The 22,770-nt window shown below is 36.8% G+C and overlaps 1 protein-coding gene across 1 annotated transcript in view; it reads left to right on the forward strand.

Moving 5' to 3' along the window:
- The window catches only part of LOC134210149 (uncharacterized), a 28,871-nt gene extending 7,758 nt beyond the window's left edge, over positions 1 to 21,113 (forward strand). The window contains exon 3 of the mRNA XM_062686173.1: positions 20,961 to 21,113. Coding sequence (XP_062542157.1) covers positions 20,961 to 21,113 — 153 coding nt within the window. The remainder of the gene's footprint in view (positions 1 to 20,960) is intronic.
- Positions 21,114 to 22,770: the final 1,657 nt, after the last annotated feature.

Genomic DNA, 22,770 nt, shown 5'->3' on the forward strand with positions numbered 1-22,770 from the left:
TTGTGTTTAATCAACGTAATAATATTGATCCAGAACAGATTGCTGAGGAAGCAAAAGATTTATACGCGAAGGTCACTAACCAATTGATAAAATCAGCAAAGACAATGACGAAACATAACCCAGAAAGAGAAGACCCCCCAAATTTTGCCGAGAACACAGACATTTTCATAAAGAAAACCACAAGAAAAAAGTTAGACCCCAGATTCACTGAAACTAAATGCCTAAAGAACAATGAACATTCTGTTGCAATCAAGAGAAATGTGAAAAGAAATAAAAATAAACTTAAGCGAATTAGGAACAGAAATTAACATATTTTTTCTCTATTTTCAGATAAAAACGTCGAATACCCAACAATACCATCAACACATTAACGCCGTTTTCTACTTTCAGCTTGAAACCATACTGAATAAAATTACTAATAAATTATTTTTTTTGTATAATTGCAGCTCCCATACGAAGGACGAAAACAAAAAAAAACATTTTAATATGATAAAAAATAGATTTAATAACTGCCCAATAGGAATGATTAGGCTACTATTTTTACATATAATCTTAATAGTCGTAATTTTTCAAATTAATTGCCAGGAGATAGAAATTGCAAACCTAAATTCAAATCCAATTTTAACTTTGAGAATCAAATCATGTAAAATTCAAACAGGAAATGTCTATATTATTCATCCTATAAACACAACAAATTTAGAACTTGCAATCAATTCTTTGACAAATTTAGCGTATAAAAAGATTAATAATCATTTATCTGAAATTGTTAAACTCAAAATTAAACTCTTATATTCCAATTTCATCCAATTACAACCATGAAAACGTTTAGCTAGGAGCCTGAACCTTATCAGAACGACTTGGAAATGGATCAGTGGAAGCCCGGACGCAGAAGACCTTCACATCATCAACACAACCCTGAACAACTTAAGCGAAAGCAACAACCAACAACATAAAGTCAACGAACAGATTGGTAAAATACTGGAGTCATTAACCAGAGCAGTCAATAAGGTAATTGAAAGCAAACATGAAAACCAGATCATACTAAATGAAATAGAAACCATCACCACCATTATTAATATTGACCTGATCAACAAGATACTAGAAGAAATTCAGGACGCAATATTGTGGACTAAAATATCAGTTGCCAACAGCAAAATTCTCACAACCCAAGAGATACACACAATACGAGTATTATTGGAGGATCAAGGAGTTTACACAGATCTGCCAGACGAAGCACTAAACTTAGTGCAACCCAAAATTGCCGTTAACCACGAAACCCTACTGTACATCTTACGTGTACCAAAACTGGAGAGAGAAGAATCAGAAGAAATATCCAACACACCTGATTAAAAGCAGTCATGGACTATTCACAACCACCAAACCTGATGAATTCATTCAACGTAGTAGTTACATCAGTAAGTACTCAGATCAATGTATATCGAGTTTGATATTGGGAAAGAAGAGCTATTGTACTACCAGACGAGAGAATAGTACAGAAGCACAACTAATAACCGACAACCAATTATTAGTTACCAATGCGAAATCAGAGTTACTAAAAACTGATTGTGGTCCCGATAATCGCATCCTAGAGGGAAACTTTTTAATAACATTTTACAATTGTACAGTAACTATCAGAAACCAGCAGTTTTCATCAATCAGCCGAATCGTTCAACCGCCCATCATTCTATGCACAATCTGATAATAAACCACCAATTAGAGGAGGACGACATAAATTATCTCAACAATAAAACTATAACCAACAGGAAAATGATTAATCACGTTTACTTGAAGCAGTTTACAAATCAACTTTGGCATTGGAGTTTATTTGGAGGGTTAACACTCTCAACCATTATAACCATAACATTAGCTGTGTTTGCTCTACTCTATTACAGACAAACTGTTCGTTACTTCATTTCTAAGCTAACCAAAAGAGACCCCAAATCTTCATCGCAGAATCCCATTGAAGACGCGTGAGGCCACGCTTTTTTCACCCCCCGGAGGAGTTATGATACAATATGCACATCAACCGTAATAGCCAACCAGAGGGCCCTGCCAACAGAGAAGCACCGTCAGCAGAACCCCTGGACTTCGATCCCAATCAGCCGTTGTCACCCAGAAAGTAATAATGCACCATCAGCAGAATTCCCCACCGGTCGATCACCGATGTTCCAAATAGGCAGGCATAGGAAATGTTAAGTTAGCAATAATAAGTTATAAAAGGTAGTGAAAGACAGTGAATTGGGCAGTTCATAGTTAGTAAGCAGTGAATTCAGATGTAATTAGTGTAAAGTTTGATTAATAAATTATTTTTTTATGATTCCGTAACACTTGTTACTATAATTATATATCCTACAACCGTGGAACCACTTCTCAAAAGCATCTCATACACGCCAAGCTCTCCAGAGAAAATTGAAGATAGCTTCAAAGATTTTCTTACTTCAAAACGTATCTGCAAAGATATCGAAAGAATTGGTGAAATTAAATGGAGAGTGCTGAACTCGTCTTAGACGGTTGAATACATTCCACTAAAAAGCGCTTAAAATATTTTTTTTGCAATTCCTGATCATAATATCTGGTTTACAGTTCGTCTTGGAGTGATAAGACGGCCTACTTTTCCTTACCAACGAAATGGATGCTTTAATGAACATTATGCAACTCAAATGGGTTGCATAATATTCATTATAACACTCATTTGGGTGAAAAACCAACACCAAAATAGTCGTTACGTGACTAAATTCTGTTAAATTAGCTTGGGAAAGTGCTCAAATAGTGTACTCTATGCGCCCCGTAATAAATTAAATAGTTTGGCGGTCATGACATCCAAAATTTCCAAAGGCAAGTACATCTATCGCTTCACGGCTCATTGAACTTTGCAATGTGGCACGGTAACATGGAATATGATTCTTCTCCGCAGCAACATAATTTATTGGCAAGAATGATCATGTGGAGAAAATTAGACTACAATTTTGGAACAGATTTATCAAATTAAAGTCCATTTTTCGTCATTGCAAAAAATAACGTGTGCAACTCGTTGCAAAACTCGATTTTTTCAGCACTCGTAGTATTTATCCAACTCGGCAAGCCTCGTTGGATAAACGTACAACTCGTGCTGAAAACATCATCGTTTTGCAACTTGTTGCACAAACTACTATTTCTGAATGGGGATGTCTTGTCAAATGCAACTTGTAGCGAGTAAAAAAATAGTGTTTTTTTGCGCACACATACATACATACACACGCACACACAGACATCTTAGGAGAAAGCGAAAATATTTAAAATTGGTAATTTAATTATGTTTCGAAATTTATGTAACTATATTAATCGGTTTTATAGCTGTAATGTTATGAAGAAACAATTTTGATTACACTGACCCATTGTCATTGACTCAAAATTCATTCAATTGTATTTCAGGACAGAATAAATAGTTTCGAAAAATTTTATGGTAGATAGTTTATTTATGTGTAAAGAACAGACTTACATAATGAAAAGCAAATTGTATGTTGAATTACAATAGTTATTCAACAATTATTTTGCACACATTGTTTTTTGACCCATTGTCACCCACGACGGTATATAAAACTGCCATATACACATGCTTGGTATAGTTGTTTCCTATTGAAAATTCCAAACATCATTTTCTAGTTTCCCTCCGAGTATTGTACGCAACACTTTTCGCTCGAAACCCCCGAATGCTCTCCAGCACACCTCTTTTAATGCAGGAAAATAACATTTCCATAAAGAATTAGAAATTTTCAATAAAAAATTAGGAAATTGTCAACAAATAAATCAGGGTATGAGCAAAAAACAAATACAAAGTTTCTACAAATAATACAAAATTTCCATAAACAATTAAGAATTTTCCACAAATCAAAAATAAATGAGCACCTTTTAAAGCAAAAATTGCAATTATAAATTAAGAATTTTCCATAATAAAATAAAAAAATTCATAAATAAATTGATATTAGCAATAAATAATTACAAAATTACAGAGCAAACACCGAGAAAAGCAAATGTTGCGGGACATAAGCTGTCTACGTAATCCATAGAAGGCCACATTCACAGCAGCAATCCAGTATTATGCGCAAGATAATGAAAACCGAGAGCCCTCCTTAGCCTAGCGGTAAGCTGCGCGGCTATAAAGTAAGACCATGCTGAAGGTGGCTGTAATTCCAATAAGAAGAAGAAGAACAAGAATGGCAATCGAGTGAGTGCCTTTTTGACGTTCAAGAGGTAGGAAATATTTACATATGTCAATCAAAGTAGGCCTTGATTCTTTAGAAAACATTGGCACCCACCCGGTATCTACAAACCAGCTACAAACAAATAAATTTCAAATATTTTTCCTTTTGTTATGTAAGGATTTGATTATTTTTCAAGCATTGTATTCTCTACCAATGTGAAAGCCACACATTTTTGACAAATCTATGAACAGTTTTTTATTAAAGAGGATAGGAAATCTAAATTAGTCAATGTCCAGGTAGTGTAAGGCTGGGTTCCCTACGCTATCTAAAATCAACTTCCTTTGCACTTGCAAATTTCCTCCGGAAATTCCTCAAGGAGTAACTATTGACCTTCCATTTGTCTCATTGCTTTGTGTGCACAACGTACTTATCGATGCCTTGCACCATTTGGGTGCAAAAGCATTCCGACACCACCTATGCCACAACACTCCTCTACCAGGGCGGCTTTAGTTATAAAACAGGTTTAGAAAATACAGTCGGTAATGAGATACTAGCAGGCGTTACCTGTTCATCCGCTATGTACACTTCCGCCACCCTGGTTGAAGAGTATTGCTCAAAAATGCATGAGAAAACTACCAAACCTTTGAATAATATTTTAATGGAGAATATTTGAAAGTTTTGTTAGTTTGTAGATACCGGATGAGTGCCAATGTTTTCAAACGAATCATGGCCTACATTGAATAAAATACGTAAATATCTTCTATCACTTGAGTGTCAAAAATGCACTCACAAAAGGCCGCCATTACAGTATTGATTATAGAGCGCAAAATACTGTACACGTCTTTTCACTTTACGGGGAAACTACATGGTCACATTGCACAAGCGTTCCAAGATAGACAAATTCTCTAACAACTTCAAATACACATTACTTCAGCACCAGCATCACTACACGGAGAAAAAAATGTGGTAAAATCAACCGGACTCTGCTTCAAATCAACAATATTTTTGCATTGATTTAAGAATAACAATAATAATAGTTGTCAATCATGCGATGGAGAATTGAAACAACAATGGACGACTTTTTCACTGCCATAAGCGCGGCTGGACAGTATTATTGAATCCAGGATGCTGTTTGACGAGAGGTATACTGTCTGTCGATGTGACCGAAACGCGCTCACCTGTAGGAAAAAACGGGCTGGGGTGCTTATTGCCGTTCATAATCGATTGCCATCGTCGTTGTTGGCAGTTACAGATCACTCTATGGAACACATTTGAACCTCTGTTAAACTTAGTTGCCACTCACTGATTAGGGGCCGTACACATATTACGTAAGCACTTATGGGGGGAGGGAGGGTCGCTCAATATCTAACGCTCCACATAAATGAAAAAAATATTTGTATGAAAAAAATCTTATATGGGGGGAGGGGGGTTCGAAAAACCCAGAAAAAATGCTTACGTAATAAGTGTACGACCCCATTATCGGAGGGATCTATATCCCCCCTGACAAGTCCGGGAATTATTTAGTTATGCAGCGTCATATCAACTGTGTTGAAGAGATAGCTATGGGGATTAGCGAAGGTGATAAAATAGCCATATTTGGAGACTACAATCTACCTGGCATACGGTGGATAGCGACAAACCATCCGTATTGTCACATTGACAGCTCTGGTTCCTCTTTATCCCGAACATGTACAATCTTCTTAGATGGCATGTATTCATCTGGTTTTGAACAAATCAATAATGGCTGGGGCCCTCTTTAGCCGTGCGGTAAGACGCGCGGCTACAAAGCAAGACCATGCTGAGGGTGGCTGGGTTCGGTCAAGACGATTTTCGGATTGTAAATTGTCTCGACTTCCCTGGGCATAAAAGTATCATCGTGCTAGCCTCATGATATACGAATGCTAAAATGGCAACCTGGCTTAGAAACCTCGCAGTTAATAACTGTGGAAGTGCTTAATAAACACTAAGCAGCGAGGCGGCTCTGTCTCAGTGTGGGGATGTAATGCCAATAAGAAGAAGAAGAAGAATGAAACTACGCTGGCAATACGCTCGATCTTATCCTTGTCAACCAAGCATTAGATGGTCTTTTCATTTTGGAAGACATCGTCGATCCATTGGTACCAGCTGATCCGGCTCATCCGCCTTTTTGTCTGCTTATCAAAGACTGCTTTAATTCTACTGAGATTATGAACGCTGACGACGAATTAGACTTCGCTTCTTTCGATTATAAAAGGGCAAATTACGATGCTTTGAATCAAAGATTGGCAGAAATTGATTGGTCCACTGTATGCCTAAGCACCAACGTGGACGATAGCGTGGAAAATTTCTCCCAAATTATCCATCACGTGTTCGACGATTATATACCTTTGCAACGTCCATCTGTGAAACCACCGTGGTCTAATAGTGAACTCAGAAACCTCAAGAGAAAGCGAAATGCGGCTCATCGTACATATCGGACCCTCCGATCAGCGTCAAGCAAAAAGACCCATAAAATCTGCAGTTATCGTTACAAATCGTTGAATAACAAGCTCTATCGTCGATGCGCGAGAAAAAATGAACGCAATCTGAAGCGCAACCCTAAGCAGTTCTGGAATTTTGTTAATTCCAAGCGAAAGGATACAGGACTACCTTCTGCTATGCATCTGGATCATCGTGCTGCAAGGACATGTGCTGAAAAATGCTCGCTGTTTGCTGAATTCTTCGCTTCGGTTTTCGACAGTCCACTAGCTACCAGTGAATCAACGGCTGCACTGAGTTTCGTCCCGAGTGAGATTATAGACGCAGATACATTCACTATCACTGCTGAAGACCTGTTGATTGCACTGTCTAAATTGAAAATGTCATTCCGACCAGGTCCGGATGGGGTGCCTGCCAGTATTCTTAAGAAATGCTCGGCCAATTTGATAGCGCCTCTTCAACACATTCTCAATTTATCGTTGCGACAATCTTGTTTTCCAACTCTTTGGAAAAAATCATCCATGTTTCCGGATTTATTAATTATTATTATTTTATTTATTATGTTTCGGATTATTAAATTGAAAATCGATGTAGGCCAAGAAATTAATGAATAACAGCAGTGTAAAAAGCGACTTTGTTATTGTTAAGTTCCGTGTACCTACATCCTTATGCGCGTGCTCGAAGCTAATGGAAATCATCGTTTCGAGCTACACATTCTCCCACGTGAGGCACTACATCAGCACAAAACAACTTGGTTTTTTCCCGGGGCGAAGCGTTACCACCAATCTAGTTGAATTCTCTTCGCTTTGCTTGCGGAATATTGGTCGAGGAAAGCAGATTGATTCCGTTTACACCGATCTGAAGGCTGCTTTTGATCGTGTAAGCCACACGATTCTTTTAGCAAAACTCGAAAAATTGGGCTTTTCTTCTCGGCTTGTTTGTTGGTTCAGATCCTATCTGTGTGATAGAAAACTGGCTGTAAAAATAGGCTCATCTGTTTCGGATTGGTTAATAAACGGGTCTGGTGCACCACAGGGAAGCAATCTTGGTCCGTTGCTTTTCTCCCTCTTCTTTAACGATGTAGTCATATACATTGGTGAAGACTACTGCATTTTTGTAGTCGATCAACCGTCGGATTGCATCAAGCTGCAGGAGCTCTTAGGTCGGCTTCTCGTCTGGTGTCGAGCCAATCACATGACTATGAGCGTGCCAAAGTGTTCCATCATAAGTTTCCATCGCAAGAAGTGCCCGATCATACACAACTACGTAATCGGTGATGAACCGCTAAACCATGCTTTTTTCTGTTCGAGATCTTGGATGGGTTTGTGTCTAAAATCACTAAAGAATTTCGTGACCTATATACGTTGAAGTCATTATACGTTGCGTTGGTCCGTCCTATCCTGGAAACAGCTTCATTGGTATGGGATCCGTATCAAGCAACAATGATCGAAAGATTTGAATCAGTGCAACGAAAAATCATAAGATTCGCCCTACGTTTTCTGCCCTGGAATGATCCATCGCACCTTCCACCGTACGCAGCCAGATGTCAACTGATTGGCATCGAAACTCTGAGACAGCGTAGGAGAAACGTGAAAGCGATTTTTGTTGCCAAAGTTCTGGTTGGAGAAGCGGATGCCCCCAATATTTTGGCGCTAATGAACATCAATGTGCCTGTGTATACGTTCCGTTCTAGTACCTACTTCCGTTTGCATCGACGACACCATGACTACGACCTGAATGAACCAATTCGATCAATGATGATCGTATTCAATGAGACGTATTCGAATTTTGACTTCGATTGACAAAGTGATCGTAGAATTTAGGTTTTTAGAGTTAAGATTCATTAAGACAAACATACAATGTCGGATGATCATTATAACAACAATAAACAATAAACAACAATAAACAATGTTGAACATTGAAACAACAATATGCACGTTGACTGGTGTAACAATCGAAATAGTTGTTATAATCTTGCAAGATTCTTCTGCGTGTATGTCTTCCTCTATGTCTACTTACAGCCATGTACTTTGTCTCTATAAGTGCATCACCTTGCTTCAATCCATCTAAGGTCACAAACAAGGTTGACACTTCTTCTGCAATCCGAATAATTGATTTCGACCTATCAAGTTTTCATCAAGTTGCTATCAAACCTGCCTGGTATTCAGCGATGAAAGACTACTCAAGTGGTCTAAGTGTAAGTGATCAGATGTTTGGGGATGTATTAATAGCAGCGGAATGGAAATTTATAATTGAAATAAAAACTGAAAACAATCAGTGTGTGCAATAGGGTGGTTCAAAAATTCGATTTTGCTCCACAGTGCTCATCTGATTCTTTACCATGTTCTGAGTGTCCTCTGAAAATTTGAGCTAATTTGGATTAAAACTGATTTAGCACAAGCCGTTTCAAGTTTGCATGCAAATTAGTATGGGGAAATTATTTTTTTCATTATACTGTTAATGACGCTTCCCCATTAAGCGCAGGTTAAAAGAAAACTTACAACGCTAGAAGGAATACTCAACAGCTTTCACCCAACGAAAACCGCTTGTTGATTAATCGCCTCAATAATTAGTAATCGATTTTAAGATAGGTTGCGAATCTTTGGTCATGATCATTAAACTTCTTTGAGGGCATCACTGAAATGTGCAGTGCAACATAGTAGCCTGAATTTGTGTGTGCTATCTTTCGCGCCACGAGCCGCAATGTTGCCTGTTGATGAGTTAGGCAATTAGCTCCAGAAAACCACGGTATAGATTAAATTCGATTACTAATTATTGGAACGATTAATTGAGATGCAGTTTTCACTGAGTGAAAGCTGTTGAATATTCCTTTTAGCTATGTAGGTTTATTTTTAACATGCGCTTAATGGGGAAGCGTCATTATCAGTATAATGAAAAAATAAATTTCCCCATACTAATTTGCATGCAAACTTGAAACGGCTTGTGCTAAATCAGTTTTAATCCAAATGAGCTCAAATTTTCAGAGGACATTCAGAACATGGTAAAGAATCAGATGAGCACTGTGGAGCAAAATCAATTTTTTGAACCACCCTAGTGTGCATGTTTCTGAAACGGGGAAGGGTCGTATGGCCGAAACCCATTCAACCGAAAGCCATTTGGCCGAAATTTGTTATGCCGAATATACCATTAGGCCGAAAGGGTCATTTGGCCAAAAGGGTCGTTTGGCCGAAAGGATCATTAGGCCGAAAGGGTTATTTGGCCGAAAGGGTCATTAGGCCGAAAGGGTCGTTTTGCCGAAAGGGCTATTTGGGCTAATGACCCTTTTGGCCAAATGGGTTTCGGCTTAATGGTTTGTTCGGCCTAGTGGCAATCGGCCAAATGGCTTTCGGCCGAATGGGTTTCGGCCTGACGACCCTTCCCCTTCTGAAACAGCTTTATATTTGTTCAGCAATGCATCAAAAGTTACATTTAGTGTGCTTATAGTTATGTGTTCTATATAGAAACAATGGGACGCAAAACTTCAAGCTCACAAATAAGGGAATATGCTTTCCTCATTTTAACACTACAGGACTTAATCATCGCTGCGAATCATTGTAAAAATCGCTGAATGCTAATACATTATTATTATAATTAGACCTGCGTGTCGAGACCACTCTGTACGAGGATTGCTTCACTTCCGCACGTTATCATCTCTTAGGCGAAAGCAAGGCATCTTTTCGACAATAGCGGAAATCTGTCCTTGCGAATGCTTGAGAATGGAAGACATTCCATCGGATGAGATACATTTGGTTGAACATATATGTTTCCATTAATTCTCAAGTACTGTCAACTGGGGGGAAGATGATCATTGAGGTGAAGATGATCATTTGATGTGTCAGTCAAAAGTGCCAATTTTTTTTATGAAACGGTAGTCAACAATATTCTCCGTTTAAATAATGTTACCGCTAGGTAGAAATCCCGGTTTTTTCGATTATAATCATGAAAATGTATTTTGTGAAAGAAAGACAGAAATAGTCATAAATGACGCTATTTTCGTTTCAAATATTGACTTCGTAGACTTCTTTACGTAGTAAATTCAACATTCATACAAATAACCTAGTGTATTTTGACTACTAGGTCATAATGATTTTAGTAGAGCTGTCTTGATCAACTTCACCCCAAACCAGATTACTCAAAAAATGTGTGATAATTTAATTTATTTTAATAAAGGCGAACGCATTTCAGAAAACTAAAGTTGTTAATTATTGCAACGTATAGCAGTACATGTTTTGAAAACATTTGTTTCGATTTAAAATGTAAACACACATTGTTATTGCATGTTTTGTCTTGAAAATGATCATCTTCCCCCCAGTTGACGGTTCTTCAGGAGTTGTTCATATTTTACGAAGACGTATTTAAATAAAAATGTAAATATAAAACCACTGCTTGGTGGATTAATCTAGGTTTCTTTTTCTCAACCTCAGAAAATGTGTGGAACCTAAACAGCTTTCCTAGTAGACAAAAAAACAAAAAATGCAATTATATAAGCGTAGCAAACTTTAAACAGTATTATAAATACTGAAAGATCTCACCTGATTCTTATTATTGTTATTCAACCTCTTGTTACTTAATTTCAAGTCGAGTCAAGTTTTTGACATTGGTCGGAATACGTAGGTATCTGTAAAATAACAAGCGGTAACATTACATTTAAAATGGTGAAATGAATTGTTTTTCATTTAGAACTTTTGTTTCATATGTAAAAACATTGTTCTGTAAATTTTAAATTTTAAATTCGTCGTTATTTCAAATTTTCATTTCTATTTGGTTTATGTAAAATGACATACGTATATGGACTACACAGCAGTTTTTAATTATTTTTCATATCTACTGCTTGCATTCAGATAAACATTTTTTCGATGAAGCGCTATTATTTTGGATATCCTATCGGATATTTTTTGCTTTAGTCGGCAGTATTTTGCTTACCACAAAGTAAAATAGGCTCGAGTGAGTCCACTATTGCCATTACCTTTAAGCACAAAAAAGCGCCGCCCTTACATTCATCCCGTTGTTCTATCGTCTATTTCAATTCGGCTTCCCAGTCGACAGCATTTGGAATAAAAATATACAGAAATGACCAGCATGGTAATGGTAACGAAAGCAAAAGAAACGGAATGACGTAAAAGCGCAATGCAGCAGTTTTTGCAATTAGAGGATTAATCCCTTCTAAGTGTACTCCGCATTAACGAAGCTGCTAAGAGTGAGACGAAACATAGGAATGGGTATTTCAATGAGATCTTTGAAGTGCTCTCGCTAATACTTGCTCGGCTCCTTTTGGCTTTCACAATGCACAATTTTGCCTCCTTCTGTTCTACATTGCTTTGGTTGTATCTATGAATGTTTCCGTTGAAATTTTCAGTAACTTTAACAGAAGTTGGGATCTTTGTAACTGGCGTGAAACTCATTAGCATGGTGAATACTAGAGGGATTAATTGTATACAAGCAATTTGAGATTGGCGAATGGTCAGACGTTGATGGTTGATGGTCAGGCTGTGAGCAGTTTGAGATTAGGTATTAAACACAGTGATTCAATTTGGGCAAATCATGGATTTGCAAGAGACAATGCACGAGGATCGTCAGCGCGACTCTTGTATGAATCTCTGAAAATATGCCACAATTCACTACAAACGTTAGTCTCCACCCGAACAGTGGATGGCAGATTTTATTACTGTTCTGCATTAAAACCTTGAAAAATCTGTAAAAATATGGCATTTAGGGGAACTGTTCCGATATCCATCTAACTGAACATATATTCATCTTATCGCGAAACAAAGAAATACGGCATCAATTTCGTCGCTTCTTTATGTCTTCACTGCTGATAAAAACACAAAAATAAAAAATAAATCAAATTCCTTTCCATTGACTGTTTTTGATGGGATGAACATCGGAGCCATTTGATGAAATCCAGAAGCAGTTCTCCTACAAAATCGGAAGATCATTGTAATCATTGTAATAAAATCTGCCTATTTTATTTTATTTCTGTATCTGTTTGAAAAATTTATATTTTTGTATTAACCGTTCAGAATGCACCCGGTCCTAGGACGCTGATGTAGGCTCATTCGTGCTGTGTACGTTAGGTCCATCTTCACCGTTCCACACTTGATTCGACTTGATTAAACCACATTATGCGGATAATGTACCAAGCGCCTCCATGCACTGTCCATACCAGAATGTTTCGAGCTTTGTTAGCTTCGAATGTAGGGGAAGAGACGACTTTGGCAGGTTTTGTTCTATTATTGTCAGGGATGTTTTTGATGAAATTTGGCCACAATATTCTTTGATATTCAAAGAATGTTTAAACTAAATTTGAGCATAATCAGTTATAAAACCCCCCCTGACAATAATAGAACAAAACCTGCCAAAGACGTCATTCCCCCTATCTAAGTATACGAAATATATGTTCGCCATAACCATTAAAGCACCATGTCAAGGAAAACACAAATGAATTTAGTTTACATTGTTTAAGGATAGACGGGTCTGAATATTTTTGGATCAGGATTCTCATCCGGGAATTTGGCGTCAGGGACGATGTGGCGTGTCGTCGTGCTCGAGGAATGGTTCGACTGGGAGCATCTTCCAATAAAGCAGAGAGCAATGGGTTATGTTTTTAACATAACCGCAAGTAGACGTAGGACTTGTATAAACGTAACGTACATTTTTTTGTTAAATATCATGGCTGTGCATATGCACAGCATATGTTTCGAAATGGACAAATTGACATGAAATTTGCGAAAAAGAATCCACGTGTCTTGGAGGGACTCGAACCCTCAGCTCCTACCACATGTGAAGATTGGACAAATTAAACATCCGAAAAATATTCAATTTGCAAAAAAGAGCTAACCACGGTGCAGGTTGGTACTCGGATTCCGATGGCTTTTCCGCAAACGAGACCTTTAAGTGGTCTTGTTGTGTAGGGGTTATCACGCCTATCTATAGAGTAGGAGGTTGAGGGTTCGAGTCCCTCCAAGACACGTGGATTATTCTTGGCAAATTTTCTATCAATTTTGCCATTTCGAAACATGTGCTGTGCATATGCACAAACAAGATATTTAACAAAAAACTGATTTCCGTACGGCCGAGTTGCCGAATAATATGCAATTCTCGCTTAACTTTTCAAAAGGACCTAAGTAACATTTTTTTCATGAATTAATTTGAATAGCGCAATCAACAGAACAACATGAAAAGCTTTTGATTGCAGTACTCAATTTAATTCATGAAAAAATGTTACTTAGGTCCTTTTGAAAAGTTAAGCGAGAATTAATTGTAACGTACATGATTACATTTAACTTCTAACTTTTAGATCTATGGAATTTGATCATAGGTATTTTTTATTGGAAACGACAACTTCCATGCTGTGTAGAATTATTAGCGATTTGTATATTCAAAACTTCTGGAAATAAAACTTATAATTAAGTACATAATTAGAATTGCTTTGTTTCTAACTATTAAGCCCTTATTTACTCAACCAAATGTAGGGCATTTAAAGATTTCTTATTGATGATAGTATTTGAAGTTTAAAAATTTTATCCGATATAATATAAATTCCGATATAAATTTGTTAAAATTATCACTCCCATCATCCTTTGTTTAAACTTATAATATCATTTTCTTATGGTGATATTCCTAAACTATATTCCCCACCAATTATTCAACTTTTTGAAGGCGTCGGTGAGTCGCACCTTCTCGTTAAGTAGATGTCATATCATCATTTCTAGCTTAACTTTTCAAAAGGACCTAAGTAACATTTTTTCATGAATTAATTTGAATAGCGCAATCAATAGAACAACATGAAATCTATTGATTGCCGTATTAAAATTGATGCATGAAAAAAATGTTACTTAGGACCTTTTGAAAAGTTAAGCAAGATTTCCTTTCTTTATTAGTAACGAAGAAGATGGGCGTGGCTGGCAATAGTGGCTTTCATGCTCTATCATTTTTGACCTCCAATTGGGTGCAAATAAATTCCAAATAGTGAGCCATAAGCAACCGTTACAATGCAATTCATCCAGATCCAATTAATCACAAAGCGTATCGTATACCCTTCCACCCTATAACTGAGGATATCCAACAACAAGTTTACGAATGAATTGATGTGAATTCATTTCCGTTTCAATTCTACGAACACAATACCACCACACACGGCATACAAAAAACAAGGCAGGCTCATCACGTATGTAAACATTCAGTTTGAATGTAAACATGTGACGTCACTGCTATCTTCGCATATGCTTAGGGACGTTCCGATACTTCCGATATATCGGAATATCGATATATTTGTTTCGATATACGATATTTTTGTATCGATATTTTGCTTTCAATAAATCGGTCATATCGATATTTTTGTTTTCGATATCGATATATTGAATCAGAACAAAGTAACACAAAAATAACAGTTGCAATTTATTTTGTGAAAGAAAATACTTCAAAATGATGATGGCTATGATGATTTTTCTCGGTAGCGCGGATGGTGTGAGGTGTGCGCAGCTATCACAAATAGTTTTGGCAACTCGACACTTTGCATGGACCGCCGTTGAGCTACATCTCTCGTGCCGCTAGTCCTTGAATCCGTACGTGAATTAAATTAAATATTTTACGTGATCCTATGAGAAAATAGATAAATTACCTTTAGAAATTAGGAACAAATTTGTAAAAATGAGAATTTAGAAAAAAAAATTTAAAAAACTCCCGTGGAAATTCTGAAGGAAGAATTTCATGTTGTTAAGAATCAGAATAACGTTAGGAGAAATAAAGAGCGAGTATCATGCCGAAAACGCTGCCGCTACCGGTTAAAACTATGACCAACGCCGCCGCCGATGATTGGCAACAGATTGGATTAAGTATTAGAAAAAAGTAATTTCCAATCATTATTTTAAAGGGGTAATACGGTAATACGATAGTAATTGGATAGCTTCTTCTTCTTCTTCAATGGCTCTACATTCCAACTGGAACTTGACCGGCTTTTCAACTCAGTATTCTATTAGCATTTCCTCAGTTATTAATTGAAAGCTTTTCTATGCCAGCCATTACATGAGTATGTAGCTTGTGGCAAGTACAATGGATAAACTATGCCCAGGGAGTCGAGAAAGTTTTCAACCCGAAAACATCCTAGACCGGACCGAGAATGGAACTCGTCATCTCCCGATTGGCAATCCTACGCCTTTGCTCGCAAGGATAAATTCTAAATATTCTCATGTCTGAAATATCATATGATTTTCCGATATATCGATATTTTCATTCCAATATATCGATGATATCGATACTTTGATTCGATTATCGTATCGAATCAAATATCGATATTTTGAAGTATCGGAACGTCCCTACATATGCTTGACTGAGACGATGCCCTACGGTCGCAGCATGCTTACTTTTGTACTCCAACATGTGGCGATAAAATATGCGTCATATTTGAAGTGTCATTTTTCTTACGAGCCTACCTTGTTTTCTGTATACCGTGACCACCACAAGTCTGTCAAAACCAAATGTTGTTTAAATATAAAAGCGGCCAGGCCTACTGTGCAGCTTTGTTAAAAATATCTGTACGAATCGTTTCCTAATTTGACTTCACAATTAAGCCACAGAACGGGAACATCTCTTACCAATCGCGCTGTTCAAGTTATAAGGTGATGATTGTTAAATCGTTGGTCGTGACTTAGCCAAGTGGGTAATCGTCACTCCTTAGGTATTCAACGTGAGATGGATACAGTTTTTAGTCTAGTGCCTGACTGCACTAATGGACAAAAGTATTCGCATGAATGCAGATTACTATAGACGAATTTCGCGCCACCTCGACCAGCGGCAGCACCATATCAGAATCGAATGAAACTTGGTGGGCATAAAGATATGGTATTTCTAAGCCACTCTGCATACTTAGTTTTTCAAAAATTGTCAAGAGTAACATTTGATGAGGGCCTATTTTTTTCATGGATTTTTTATAAATCGATGTAACTCTAAAATGACAAGACCTACAAAAAAGTGTTGTATGGCGGACTGTCGTGAAATTCCTAGAAGTTTTTTGGAAAAATATCCAAAAAATAAAATACCGATTTCTACACTGAAAAAAATTAGTTTTAAAAATTATCGAATCGAATTATCGATATTACAAAAAAAAACTCATCTCAGAAATCGATGAAATTTTTTCTGCAGATAGGTATTTTAATTATCTAACTTTTCTGGGAATAATGTTCCTGTGACATATTTAAGAAAAAAAAGTTTTTCTAACAACAACTTTTTCCATGTCCATATTGAGTGAAAATTTATCAGCGTGTTTTATGCCTACAGCGCCAATTATAGGTTCAGCAGCCTATCGTCAACCAACGACACATTTTGGAAGTATAAAAATTTGTTTAGGAAGCAATTTAGCATAATCTAACATTAATGTGGACCAACATTTGAAAAGGGCGTATATTTACCTAGATTGCTTATATCAATGTTGCACACAAATGGCCAGATTTACAAAATTGTGATATTTGATGGACTATTGTAAATTTGTCTGAACTATGAAGTCTGAAACATAAAAGAGCGTTTCGTTCACCGAGAAAATAAATTAATAATTAAAATAAAGATTAAAAATGGTTCAGCAAAAAAAAATTGGAGGTCGATTTTTTTATCAGATAAACATTTTGATTCCAAACGATGAAGCACGGTAGATAATTTCACTAGGGGGATTTCGGGTAAACGCACATTTAAAGAATAATATTTTTTTTTAATTTTTTCTTTAATTTTATTTGTTACTACATTTAATTCTTATTTCTATTTGAATACTCATTAATTTGTAAACTTAGTCGAACAATTCAAAGACTTTTGGGTCTTCATCTGAGCTGGAATATTTATAGCCAGGATTTTATTATGAGCGATTGGTATAAAAGAATGAAGCTTTTGTGTGCTTTTTTGAAAAGTTCATCAAACTCTTGTCGAGTACCGTCGTCGGGGGTGACAATGGGTCAAATGGGGGTGAGAATGGGTCACTGTTTCAACTACTTAGAATGCTTGTAGAATGGATGTATTTGAGGACAAGAAGACAAAAATATAAGAGACCTTTTTGAACGATTTTGCTCTACGCCCTCCATGCTCGCGGTGAGAGCGATGACCCATTGCCACCCCCGATGGCGGTATTTCTCATTCGTGATATAACAGAAATGTAATATAGGTAGTGATATTTTTGTTTGATTGAAAACGTGCCCGTTCGCCCATTTGTACAACTCGCGAGGAGTCTTGATAGTATTTCCATAATCTTTGGCAAGAGTTGCTCGTTTTGCCATTCGTTTGAGAGTGCCACCAATAGTTTCGCAAGGGCCTTTTCCGTGCGATGTTGTAAAAAAGTGCCATTCTGCTTCTAAGCCATTGAATTTAAATTACACAGACTTGCAAAGTTCCTTTTATTTTTATAATGTGCTGCAGCTCACCCAGACACAAAAGTAATTTTTGTAAAATCGATCGACTGTTTCAAAAAGTCAATTAATTTTGAAATGAATAAGTGAACAGCTTTTGTGTCATGGGTCATTACTTCTGATTAATAAAGCTAACGTTTTCTAATTAACCGTTTCTTTTAAAGTAAACTTCGAATGGATGTATTGTTGCCTGGGAATTATTCCAACCTTGAGCAGAATTTGGATTATGAATGAATATTTTTTCAGAGAAATCTAACAGTACAAGTGTATTGCTGTTTGCAAATACCCTAGAAGCACACATGTTCCACATAGGTAATTAAAACACATATGTGATCGAATTCAGTCACAATCAAGTTGCTGCAACCATTTTTGTCTGACTTGTGCTGCTCGGGTAATGTCATAAGTTATAAGTTTATCAATTTTTTCAATAAAATACGATACAAAATCATCTACAGGCTTTATAACGGTTTCTAAATTACACCGTTCAGTGGTTAGCCTTTGCTGTATCACTTCAGTTTCGTTTCGGCAACATTGCCCGTTTTCAATGTAATTATTTTTTTGTAATAATTTTTACCTTTATGCCTGCCAAGTTTCATTCGATTTTGAGATGGTGCTGCCAGCCCCATAGAAGGGTTGGCGCGAAATTCGTCTATTTTTAAAGGACTTAATACGAAAAGTCAAATAAAACATAAACCCTTTTCAAATGTTGGTCCACAATTATGTTAGATTATGCTAAATTGCTTCCCAAACAATTTTTTACACGTCCAAAATGCGTCGTTGGTTGATGATAGGCTGCTTAACCTATAATTGGCGCTGTAGGCATAAAACACGCTGATAAATTTTCACTTAATATGGACTTGAAAAAAGTTTTTGTTAGAAAAACTTTTTTTACTTAAATATGTCACAGGAACATTATTCCCAGAAAAGTTAGATAATTAAAATACCTATCTGCAGAAAAAATTTCATCGATTTTTGAGATGAGGTTTTTTTTGTAATATCGATTTTAGTTTTTAAAACTAATTTTTTTCAGTGTAGAAATCGGTATTTTATTTTTTGGATATTTTTCCAAAAAAATTCTGGGAATTACACGACAGTCCGCCATACAACACTTTTTTGTCTTGTCATTTTAGAGTTAGATCGATTTATAAAAAAAATCATGAAAAAAATTAGGCCCTCATCAAATGTTACTCTTGACAATTTTTGAAAAACTAAGTATGCAGAGTGGCTTAGAAATACCATATCTTTATGCCCACCAAGTTTCATTCGATTCTGAGATGGTGCTGCCAGCCCCATAGAAGGGTTGGCGCGAAATTCGTCTATAATAACATGTCTATAAGTGAACATATGAGCCTAGGTTCAAGCGTCATTACTCGCCTTCTGAAACGAGAAAAATAAAAAAAGCGTTAAAAACAAGCGAACACTAGTAAGAAGATTACAATATAGGGTAAGACGGTATAATATGCCCCCCTAAGGCAACTTCTTGATAACTTTTTACTTTTCAACGCAATTTATGCAAACTTTGTGTTATTTGGTGGTCCAGGAAGACGCAAATGCATTGCCCGTGAGTAGTCATATAAAAATATTACAGATAACACGTAATACAGCTGTTTTGAAAAGTCGTGAAAAAATGAATTTCAAAAAGTGCCTGGGCAATACGCCCCACCTTAACCAATGACGTTTCATAGCCCTTCATTAATATTTTATCAATCCCATAATAAAAAGGTTACAAATCCTTATGCGCTTGACATTAAAAAACCAACATAGGTCTATTTAAGCAGGTGTGAATTACATTTCAATATTTTCCATACAATTTGGAAGCAACTGCTGCAGGCTCGCTGCGCTTGTGTCCAGTTGGTAAGGGCATATCGTCCTGCCTACACTGGGGCGTTTTGGCCAGTGATACATGTTTCCGAAAATCGTTACATTTTTGAAGATGGAAGCAATTTTATATCATGTCAACCACTGAGAAGAGATATTTTGTTGCCCAACTGAGTGTTCTAGTGCAAGTTTTGCGGACAGTATGCTAGAGTCGCTCCAGAATGTTGGGCAAACAAACATGAAAAGTTACATCAAAACTGTAACTTTTTGTATTTTGCTATTATTTTCATTGCGTAAAACAAAAATACTTCCAAATTCACATAGTATTATGGGTTTACAAATACTTATAGGTACAACTGATTTTGACCCTTAATTAGTTATAGTTTTCTAGAAATCAAAGGGGGGCGTTTTGGCCAGGTGGGGCGCATTATACCGTCTTACCCTACCATATATATTTATAACAGCTTTTGTGTCGCTTTCAGCCAAAAAATAAAATGACGCCAAGAATATGGTGTGAAATAAAATGCAATCGATGTAACCGATTTTAATTATTGTACTGAATAAAATCAGTAAGAAGCTTGAGAAAAGTGTGCAATACTTTTTCTCGAATAAAACATTATCTAACGGACTGCATGCAAAATTTAACACGAATACATTATGCAAAAGTATGCATCGATATTTTGTTTTGTGTATAGGGTAAGACGGTATAATGTGCCCCTCTGGCCAAAACGCCCCAGAAAACTATTACTAACTAAAGTATAAACGGTATAAAACGTCTTGGGTATGAGCCCAGAAACTTGTTGAAATCCATTTTCATGGCTTTTTGAAAATGCTTTAATAAGTTTTCTCCGTAATATTTTCATATGACTACTCACAGGCATAAATTGCGTTAAAAAGTAATAAGCTATTTGAGTATTTCCTTATGGAGGAGCATATTATACCGTCTTACGCTACCGACCGGCACTGACTCATTCTCATGATGGCATAAAGAATGCCCGGAAACACCTACACCTCATAGCTTATCCTGTACCTGAGGATTCGATATCATATTTTACGGTCCTAGTTCCGTTTAACTTCCGTTCCCCTTCAGAAAATAACGAGCGTTTTCCATGTTTTTCAGAGTCCGGAGACAGATAATAATGATGGAGGAACCGAATCCGGTCGGCAAAACGACAGGCGAACCATGGAAAACAAATCCCACTACAAAATCACATCCGTCATCTCCAGCGGTAGTGGCAACAATAGGGCGGTTGTCAAGCAGAAGAAACGCTGAACGATAGAATGGGAAATTATCAGTCTGCATGTTATGTAATACATTGACAAACGAAGACTACTGCTTCGACTGGAAGTTCTATTTCATAGACACGGATTCCGGATCATGGAGTGAAGTGGGTGTATAGCGAAAGCTGCTGGGTAGATTTTGAGTTTCACCTTTCTTTACAGCTGGACTAGTTTTGCATCATCAACTATAATATCTGCTTTTGCTAAGTGAGTAGATTGGTACATGACACTTGGCCCTTCGGGCTAAATTACGCAAATTTAATACCATTGGAATACTTTTTATTTGATCACATTTTATACTATAGAGCTATAACGCTTGTCCTATCAGATAATTCATAACACATATCATTTGTTTGCCTGAACTTGTTGCAGCCAACTGCACTTTCAATGCTAATTTGTTTAACATCGTAGAGCATATCGTTGAGAAGCTGAAGGCAGTAATGTTAAATTTTCACTTGTTGCTGTATTCGCACAGCAAACATTTCGTATCAATCCTCTCCAAATATGCACATTCAAGTCAAACAAACCGTGGCGGTAGAATAAGTCAAATTGCAAATGAACACAAGGTTAAGAAATTGGCTCCACCGTATAAGTACCTACACGGAAAGGAATACGTTCTTAGGATTTCGAGGTTTGTTTCATGAGATTATGAGATTCATGATTTGTCAATGCCAAAAGGTTTCGACCCATTATTATAGAATAGTAGTTTGTGCAACTAGTTGCAAAAAGATGATTTTTTCAGCACGAGTTGTGCGTTTATCCAACGAGGCTTGCCGAGTTGGATAAATACTACGAGTGCTGAAAAAATCGAGTTTTGCAACGAGTTGCACACGCTATTTTTTGCAATGACGAAAAATGGGCTTTAATATGATAAATCTTTACCAAAATTGTACAATCGAATTTACTCCACATGATCATTCATGCCAATAAATTATGTTGCGACAGAGAACAATAAGATTTCATCTTATCGTGCCAAATTGCATAGCTTGAAAAGCTATGAAGCGATGGATGCAATTGCCTTTGGAAAATTGTGATGTTATGTCCAACAAACCATTTCATTTATTACGAGACGTTTAGAGTACACTATTTAAACACTCACCCAAACTAATTCAGCTAAATGTAGTCATGTAACTACTGTCCCAATGTAGGTTTTTCATTATAGCACCCAAATGAGTGCTATAATGAATATTATGCAACCCATTTGAGTTGCATAATGGTCATTAAAGCACCCATTCTGTTGGTATGGAAAAGTAGGCCGTTTTATCACTCAAATGACAACTGTAAACCAGGTTTTATGATCAGGAATTGCAAAAATATATTATAGTAATCATAGCAGACTTTTAATTTACGTGTACTCGCCATACCGAACTCACCCCTTGCCAAAGTGCTACATCTCACTATGGGGTAAAACGCATTGCGTATCTAGCCAAGAAAATGAGCAGCATGGAATAGCACAGAGCAGTGGAGGCTTCATACGAGAACGCCCCGTGTCGGCATCGCCGTTCGCATGCGGCAAAGGAAAATTGATAAGATTAACAATCTCCTGATTAGATTCGAAGTGACGCTGGCTGGCGGTGATGAAACGTCGTTCCGCTCCTTCGTATATTTACCAACGTAAATCAGAATTACATTGGCGTAAAATTTAATTT

Source organism: Armigeres subalbatus, chromosome 2, assembly GCF_024139115.2.
Source record: "Armigeres subalbatus isolate Guangzhou_Male chromosome 2, GZ_Asu_2, whole genome shotgun sequence".
Lineage (NCBI taxonomy): Eukaryota > Metazoa > Arthropoda > Insecta > Diptera > Culicidae > Armigeres > Armigeres subalbatus.